This window comes from Gavialis gangeticus, unplaced genomic scaffold (genome assembly GCF_001723915.1).
Source record: "Gavialis gangeticus isolate Ggan-Ray unplaced genomic scaffold, GavGan_comp1, whole genome shotgun sequence".
In the NCBI taxonomy this organism is placed as follows: domain Eukaryota; kingdom Metazoa; phylum Chordata; order Crocodylia; family Gavialidae; genus Gavialis; species Gavialis gangeticus.
The window spans coordinates 46,364,691-46,374,047 of NW_017729024.1; the positions used below are offsets into that span (position 1 = coordinate 46,364,691).

The following is a 9,357-nucleotide window of genomic DNA, read 5'->3' on the forward strand; positions in this document are numbered from 1 at the left end:
GGATTTTATTTTCAGAGGGTACTGGGAGACACGAACAACTGGTGCCTCCCAAAACTGAGGGGCACCATTTGTGGGCAGCAGTGTCGGCAGTGTCAGTGGTGGAGTGGCAAGCGGTGACCGCCCACAAAAGCTGGCGGCGGTGAGGGGGTGTGTTTGTGAGTGGCAACTGGCAACCACCGGCAGATGCTGCCGACGGTGAGTGGCAACTGCCTGCACAAGCCACCAGTGGTGGCGGTGGGAGGGAGGGAGGGAGGGGGTGATGACAAGTAGTGATTGCACGCAGAAGCCAGTGGCAGTGTCAACCAATCTCAGGCAGGGCACGGTCCCCCTCCATGCCCCCCCTAGAAGTCACCTGTGCTGGGGGAAAAAGGCATTTGAGAAGGGAAGTATTGTCAATCTCTGTGAAAGATGAGATGATCCCCACCCCTTTCTGTTTCTTGGGTACTGGATAAACGTACAGTCTCATTGGAAGACATCCCTATGGCCAGTGTAGTTGGAGGTACAGGTACTGTTCTGTAGAGAAAAAAGCTGGAGAAGAGAGGAGGAAAATCCAGTTAAAAACCAAACGTTCAAATAAAAGTTCAAGCCATGAGTAACAGGATCCCCACATTTATCTTATTGGTAAGATAAATGGGGGCGGGGGGAGGGATATGTTTCCGGAGTACTTTGAAGCTATAAGGTGCTATTATAAATGCTAAGCATGATATGACTTCAGATTCAAAGAGCAGCATATTCATGGACCACTAACCTACTGTAAAGAGCTGCAGCATATTACAAATGCACTTTTGAAGGCAAGGTTCTACTGAAAGTTTGTTCCACTGACCTAGATTAACCTTGGCATCCAGAAAGCTCAGGTACAAGCCTAGCTTACAAGAGTTTCACAGTCTGGCCATTGCCTTTACATGTCTGCATGGGCACTAACATGGAGCAGAAAGCCAAATATCACGAGTGGGAATTAGAAAGATGTGAGGGCACAACAAGAAACATTAATAAGTAAAATTGGGCTAACGACTATTTTTAAATTATGAAGAGTTCTCTTATTCTATGTGGATATGAACACTCAAAATGCAAGCTCTCTGAGCTGGATGGTAGGCTCCCTTCCTGAAAGCAATGAGCAATTCTTCATGCAGGCACTCCCACTGTAATTGGCAGTGGAGTTTTTCAGTGCAAACTCATAATCTCAGCCTCTGGGATTCTTGACACCACAGGCATTTGGCACTAAAAAGAAGCTGGTGCATATTAAAATAAAGGGATCCTTGCCATTAGAAGCAAAAATAATATCCCACAACATCACAGGCAGTCCAGTAGTCGAAAATCTGAAAAAAAAGGTTTATCAGAGAGGTAGTTAGCCATGTTAGCCTGAAGTTAAAGAATAAAGAAGAGCAGGATAGCACCTTAGGCCCCCTCTACACATTACAGCTATTTTGCAATTAACAGGTAAACTGAGACCAACTACATGTGCAAAGTACCCATCACAACGTAGAAAGGTCCAACCAGTTATAAAGTTAGACCTCAAAAATGTGCATTAACTTTATAGATGACTGCTATCCAGCTTTAATTGGCATATGTAGCTGGGACTCAGCAGCGGCAGGGCACAGCTGGGATCTCCCTGCCTCGGAGGTGCGTGGTGGTCCCATGGCTGGGAGACTGCAGCAGCTGCGATCTCCCTGGTGTGGGAGATTGTAGTCCCAGAGCTGACAGGATTCACAACCTTGGCTCCATCCCACCTGCAGCCAGGACTGTGAGCCTATTTCCATGCAGGACTCAGAGACCTGGCTGCACCCCACACGCCTCCTGCCATGTGTGGCATGGCAAAAGGCACCATTGTGTGGATTGTGCATTAGATCCTATCACGCTTTTACCTGCATGTGTAGAGGGGGCCATACAGACTAACCTGGTCAGAGAAGCATGAGCTGTTGCAGGTTACAGTCTATTTTGTCAGATGCTATGGAACATGTGAAACATGAAATGGCATCTGATGAAGCAGACCGTTGCCTGGGAAAACTCATGCCTCTCTCAACCAGTTAGTCTATAAGGTGCCAGCTTTCCCTGCCTTCTGCCTGAAATGTTTGCTTCAAAGACTTTTACTGCTTGTGAGGCTGTATGGCAGCTGAAAGCAAGGGGTGCAGGTCCAGCCCACCTGCTCTGCCATACAATGATTGTGTAATCTCATTGGAGAATCAATAAGCAAGCTGGGGTTGGGGTAAAACTTTTAGCTGCTTGTTACTGGGCTGTGGCCCATTGCTTGATGATTTCCCAGAGGATGGAAAACGTATCGCAAAACACATCATATGCAGGAACTCACAGACTAATGAGATCCCGAGTGGCACCTCAGAGAACAGCAGAGGGTGTTTCCCTCCAGGATATCTCTGGAAAGGACTGCTCTAGTTTCTGATGAGCACTCCACTGGACCCCACCAAAACGGGAGAACGGGTTCACTCAGGTGAGTGCGTTGCGACTGTAGGAACACAGGACTGGCATGGCCCTTCTGAGTTGAGTCACGCAGCCTAGCACACCAGTGCTGCAGCCAAACACACCCTGTAATCCCATTCAGATTTAACAAATGTCACTTTACAGAAATAAGTGGGTGGTCTGCCTCAGCTACTCTTGTCAGAAGACTGTTCCAGAAACTCTCTCCTCTGGTGGTCTAAAACTTTCTTCTAATTTCCACCCTGAATTTATTCATAGCCACTTTACACCCATTTATTCTTGGGCAAACATCATACTTTCACTTACATAGCTCTTCTCTCTCCCTGGTGTTTACATCCCAATACCTGCAGAGACAGTGTCTATATCTCAGTAGCTTGCTTTGTCCATTTCTCCTAGAACTGAGACAACTGCAGATCCCTCGTACTGGCAATACAACTCTGGATGTATTTTTTGCTTCAACGGGTCCTTTATCAAAAGTCAGCACAGACCTTGGAATAATCCCACTAGCTCAGTCTACCTTAGAAGTCACGTTCCCAAAAATAGAGTCAGAAAGCAGGGCAAAGTGGCAACTTGGAAACTAACTGGTTCAGAGAAGCACAACATTTGTAAGCAACAGCCTATTTCTATGAAAGCTTATACTTTTCTGAACCAGTTACTTTCAAAAGTGGTATCTTCCATCTGACTTCAGATTAACACAGCTAACTACCGCTCTCATAAACACATAAATAAATGAGGGCAAACCTTAAATTTTTATAGTTTATTATGCTCTACTGCTAAGGAAAAACTGATATTACTTTCTTCATTAATTGTAGACAAGAGCACACACAGGCTTTGGAATATCTACTTTCGGAATCTGCAATCAAAGGAGACCGATGAAAATTTAGATACCCACAAATAAAACCCCCCACCCCCCGCTCTACTCCCTGCCTCCTGATGAAAGCTCTTTTCTTGTGCCATTCTGAATACATATACATTGATCAAAACTGTATCCTGCAACTTGAAAAACACAGATTATTGGATGTGAGAAGAGCAACAGAAAATTCTCCAAAAGAAATGTTACTGGATAAAGCCATACTGAGAGACAGGATGAAAGACACATTTAAGTGAAGGGGAATTTTTGAATGTTGACCACTGACAGTAATGACAGACTAGGTATAGGCATGGCTACTTTCTCCTCACAGCAGTGCAAAGTATAAACTTTAATCTAGCCCCCCAATAAATTGAAATGCCTCTCATTCAAATTCCTTTCCTTTCCTGTGTCTTTGTGGCAAGGTATTTAACAGAACTTGCAGATTCGTTGGAATCTGACGGGCCAGGCCATAAGTGCTTCTGCTGTAGCCTTGAACTTGCAACCTCCAAGCTGTCAGCTGTGCACCTTAGCACCTACATCCCTCATTTGCATCCATTAGAGAACCTCCTTTTCTTTGCTTTGTGTTTGTTTTGGCTGTAGTTAAACATCCCCTTTCAAACATGTTTAATGGTCTTAAGACAAAACACATTAAAGCAGGAAAAGAAGAACTAAGTACCCTACGAGCTGGACAAAGCTTTGGCTGGGATGATCTAGGTGGGGATGGTCCTGCTTTGAGCAGAGGGTTGAATTAGATGACCTCCTGAGGTCCCTTCCAACCCTAATTTTCATAGTTTCATAGTTTGTAGGGTCGGAAGGGACCTGAGAGGATCATCAAGTCCGACCCCCTGCCTTGGCAGGAAAAAGTACTGGGGTCAAATGACCCCGGCAAGGTGTTCATCTAGCCTCCTCTTAAAGACCCCCAGGGTAGGAGCCAGCACCACTTCTCTTGGAAGTTGGTTCCAGATCCTAGCCGCCCTGACCATGAAGTAGCGCCTCCTGATGTCTAGTCTGAATCTACCCTCTGTCAGCTTGTGACCGTTATTCCTGGTCACTCCTGGCAGTGTTGGGGGGAACAGGGGCCCCCCAATGCCTGCTGATCCCCCCTGACTAGTTTATAACAGGCCACTAGATCCCCCCTCAGCCTTCTCTTGTGGAGGCTGAACAGGTTTAGGTCCCTTAACTTCTCCTCATAGGGCCTGTCCTGCTGCCCCCTGATCATGCGAGTGGCCCTCCTCTGGACCCTCTCCATGCTGTCCATGTCCCTCTTGAAGTGTGGCACCCAGAACTGGATACAGTACTCCAGCTGGGGCCTGACCAGTGTCGCATAGAGGGGGAGTAATTTTCTATGAGTCTGTAAGCTCAGAGTTAATCCTCTTCAGGCAAGGATGACCTTTAGCTCGTGTTAGGCAGCTCATGTTGTAGTAACTTCAGTTTGCTCCACAAGGCTAATACCTGCAATTTGTAGTCCTCAAGTATCCCAAGAGGCACTGCTCCCAGCTGTCCCCACATGGACTAGCTATCCTCCATACTCTTATGCCCTGAACTGACAGCTGGAGATAGCTGCAGGAGTGCGGGAGGGGAAGAAAAAGGGTGCAGAGGAAGGGGGAAAGGAAGAAGGGGGGAAGGGGAGGAGCGTTCTCAGCAGAGAGAGACAGTGTGGTTTGATACAGGCAGTGGAGTGTGTGATCTAAGTGGTGTGGGATAGCAGGGGAGGTGAGGGGGGGGTGCTGTCCCATTTTCCCCTTCCTCCCTGCCCTATATTGCTGCTAGAGAGTTGGCAAGTGGGGCAGAAATGGAGCATACCTGGCAACTCCTAGCCATGGCCCTGCTTGCCAACTCTCTAGTGGCTGGTCAGAGCTATGCACACTGGAGAGGGTATTAACTTTTAACATGCCACTGCTCACAGCATGTGCTAACTTCAACTCTGTCAAGCATTCCTTAGATAGAGCTAGCACACGGTAATCGTAATGTATAACGACACCCTTATTTCCTCCACTTCTTCCCCTCACTCCCCAGCCCCAAAACTTGAGAACAAATGAATTTGTATTTTACTGGCTAGTCATATCAAGATATGGATTTGTCTCACAAAGATGAGCTGGTTGGGAAATGTTCATGAAGCTTGTAACCACTTGAGGGACCTTATAATGAGCAGGCTGGTTAATAAAGACTGTTTGACAACATACACAAACCAAACTGAAATCAATTGTTAACATGTACATACCGTGCTGCTGAGAAGGACAGGAGCAGTATAAAGCAAACAGAAGCAACTGACCCTAGTCCAACAGCAATCAAGGGCTCTAGAGTGGGTGATATATCTGAAAGGGAAATTTCAAACAATTCAAATGAACAAATACCAAACAGCAGGGCTTGGGTCTTGTGATTCACCGCCTGGGTAGGCTCAAAGTTAAAGCAGCGTAACAAAACTCTTATGCTCATTTATTGCTCCATCAAGTAGTAATAGAGATGACCAACCCATGGCTAGTGGCCAACTGATTAAATGACGTTAACAACACATTATTCAAAAGGGATTATGCAGTCCATACCCACACCTGCCTTCCTTTTTTTTTTAATTTTAACAATTGGTATCACTATTTTTCCCTTTCACCATCAACTTGTTTCAGGTTAGCCCATGTCCCCAAGACCAGCAGAGTCTAATGCTTCATTTACCAGCTCAAACCCTCACTTCCTAATTCTTTCAGTATTGGCACTATTTTTTTTGAATGGCAATTGTGGCAGCAGTAGCAGAATGGAAGTCAAACATAGGCATGGTAGACCTGCTGCAGCACAAATATTAAAGTTAGTAAGAATGATGTGAGAACATCTCGCTTGAATCAGAAAAATATTTAATTGACCACCTTTCCCTTTTATGGCAGCCACAAGTTACTACTTTCTTTCCAGAATCTCCACAGACTCTTAGATCATTGATCCTATGTCTTTAAAGTCCTGTGTCCTGTCAGAGCTTGTTGCAGTTGGGAGGATGACTTAACAAAAATGGCACATTCTTATTTGGTGGAATTGTTCCGTGGGTGTACGCAGGGAGGATGAGCTTCCATATCACAAAATCTACAATTACCACTTGGCTAGGAACTTTTTATTGTCACTTGAGCCACAGCAGGAAGGACTATCTAGATACAGAACTCATTCACCACAATGATGAATTACAGGTCTAAACCATAGAACAGAGCTGTAATGCATTAGGAAATTTTCTAAATGTTTTTGGTGTATACCCAGTTCTGCGCACTGGTGAGCTCCCACTGAAAGCAGTCAGAACAATGCTGAACACTTCTGAAAATTGTATCATAATCCTTGAACCTTTCATCAAGAACTAAAACAAGGGTGTGCCTCAAGAGAAAGAAAATGAAGCAGGTGGGTGTAAATACATAACTGCATAAACGGTGGGTCCCATAAAGGATGGGTCCCCAAAATTTTCAATGTAGCATGGAGACTGTTCCCCATCATCTTCTGCTCAGAAGATATCAGCATGGGGTGTGCCTTTCCAATCTTTCTGTGACTCAATTCTTCTCCTAAAGAGGAAAGCTCAACTGGACACCTTAAAGATGGTTTCTAGAAGCTAAAAAATAGTGAAGGACATTGTAGCCCAAATTTTCAAAACAGGCCTTTAAAAATGCACTGGAAGCCTTGTAAATGTGCATTTCAAAGCATAGGTGAGACACGGGGGAGTGGGGGGGCACATGTGCCCCCCTTGAGAGCACTGGTGTCCCCCTGAGCAAGCGCTCTAGCTGGTAGGGGGGCACAGAGAGCAGTAGTGCCCCCCCTGAAATTGGCTCTGCTGGCAGCACATCAGAGCCCCCAGTTGCCAGCTGGCCACTGGGGAACCCCTTCCCCATCCACCCCGGTCACCGGCTGGCTGCTGGGGGACGCGCCCCCGGGTCATGACCTGCTGGTGCTCCCCACCCCCGACTCAGAAGGCACCAGCTGCCCATGTTTCAAAGTTTTCAAGTACTGGGCATATTATGCCCAGTTTTTCAGCAGGCAAGAAGATGGGCGTGAAAAGCTGCAGCTTAATTTTTGAAGTTGTGAAAAGTATCAGAAATATCATTTTTAGAAATCCAGCCCTGTAAATATTATAGAACCAAGCAAACATTCTGCCTCTGATCCTTACAGTCTTCCATGTACCTTCATTACTAGCTGTTTATAAAACTGCTGCAGCAACTGCTAGTTTTAAGCTGACAGAGAACTATGCAGAGCTGCACAAGCTTCTGTTTTTTCAGCAGATGAAAAACTGCCTTACTTTTAAGTTGTGCCCAAACTGCACAGGATTGTGTCTTCACCTGAAAAGGAAAGCATAAGAAAATCACTGGGTTTTCATAGAACAATTTACCAACGAGTCTATACCAAATGGGAGGGCATTCAAACAAGAAATGAATCTATTACTGGAGACTGGGGATAATGGCACAGTGGGCCTAGGCAGTGCACCGCCATTGCAGAGCTGGCCTGCCTGGACCATATGACCGCATGAGCTGACACAAAGGCGGCAGCAGTGATGTGAAAGAGTTCTGAACCTTGCAGAAATTTGAAACCCACTAGATTAGAGAGAAAAAATCCTAGTTCTCTTCTTTTAGATACACACATTCTTTCTTCTTATAACACATGCAAAAAAGCCCTATGAAAAAAACTTTAAAGCTCATTGTTGAATGTCCAAAACCTGCGAAACATCAAAGTTAAGGCTACCCATGTAGTTATAATTCCACATGCATGTAAGCATGAACATGCGACCATGGACTATTGAATTACATTGTTATTTACGATTTCTCAAATAACATATTTTATTATATTTACTTCACCTTTGAATATCCACATAGCACCTTATAATTTTGAAACAAATGTTATAGGGCTGTCAATTAATTGCTGTTAAAGTGCACGATTAACGCATTAATCGGTATTTGAGTAAACTTTTTTTAATGAGTTAATCGTGCACATGGTTTTGGAGTCTGCACCTGGGCCCTGCTCCGCCGCCTCTGGGCCACCCAGTGGGGCAGCGGTGGCAGTGCAGAGGACTGCAGGGCAGCCTGGGAGTGGGCTCTGGGCGACTGCAGCTGGAGGGAGTGGGGGCATGCATAGACACACGTGAGCAGCCGCAGCTTGCATGTAGAACAGAATGTAGAATGTAGAACACGCTGAATGCAGAACAGATCAAGGCCCCCACAGTGAGGGAGGGAATAGGGCAGGGGCAGGTGCTGGGGTCAATAGGGCACTAGGGCCAGGGCAGGTAATGGGATGGAGCTGCAGGAGGTTCATTCGGAGGCATGGGGGAGGGGAGTGCTCTCTGCCACTGTGTACACCCCAGGAGGAGGCATAGGGGGCATGTGCCCCCCAGATTTGTGCATGGGGCAGAGGCAGGCTGCCCACTGCAAGCTGGGGCTCCATGCCCTGCTACCTTTGCCTCAAGAGCCATACGCCAGATGCCCCGTGCATCCCTTTCCCACCTGTTGGCAAGAGGCACAACATGGCATTGAGTGGCTCCCGGGGCAAAGGCAGCAGGCAAAGGTCACCCCTTCACCCTAGCACCTGCCCCACTCCCTCCCTCACTGTGGGAGCCCCAATTTGCCCCACTTTGCCCCTTCCCTCTCTTCCCACCCCTTTCCCTCCACAGACTTACCGGCACAGCACTGTCTGTGTGTTTGTCTGCCTATCTGTGTCTGTGTCTCTGTGTGTCTGTCTGCGTGTCTGCCCCTCACTCCCAAGCCACAGCCCTCCCCACTCTGCTGCTGCCCCTCACTCCTGACCCACAGTACCCTGCAACCTGCCAGGGTGTGCAGGGTCCCCCCTCTCCAGGCTCCAAACCCCCCACACAGGGCCATCCCAGGGGGTGGCGAATCAGGGTGACTGCCCTGGGCCCTGCACTTTTGGGGGTCCCACAGAGCTGGGCAGAGCAGCGGTTCCACATCCAGCCATTAGCTACCCCTGCTGCTGATGTCGCGGCTGCCGATGGCGGTGGCAGCTTCTTCAGGTCCAGGATCGAGAGTGGGGCCCCACGTGGGCTGATTGGCCCTGGGTCCCACACCCTGCTCGGGTCACCTCTGCCCCCCCCCCCCACCCCCCCCCCCCCGCCCCCC

The 9,357-nt window shown here is 47.5% G+C and overlaps 1 protein-coding gene across 1 annotated transcript in view; it reads right to left on the minus strand.

The window, feature by feature from the left end:
- Positions 1 to 6: 6 nt before the first annotated feature.
- Positions 7 to 9,357, minus strand: part of SUSD1 (sushi domain containing 1) — a 115,458-nt gene continuing 106,107 nt past the window's right edge. The window contains exons 17-19 of the mRNA XM_019518199.1: positions 7,533 to 7,572; positions 5,502 to 5,595; positions 7 to 528 (exon numbers count right to left, since the gene is read on the minus strand). Of these exons, the coding sequence (XP_019373744.1) occupies positions 393 to 528; positions 5,502 to 5,595; positions 7,533 to 7,572 (270 nt within the window). The 3' untranslated portion in view covers positions 7 to 392. The remainder of the gene's footprint in view (positions 529 to 5,501; positions 5,596 to 7,532; positions 7,573 to 9,357) is intronic.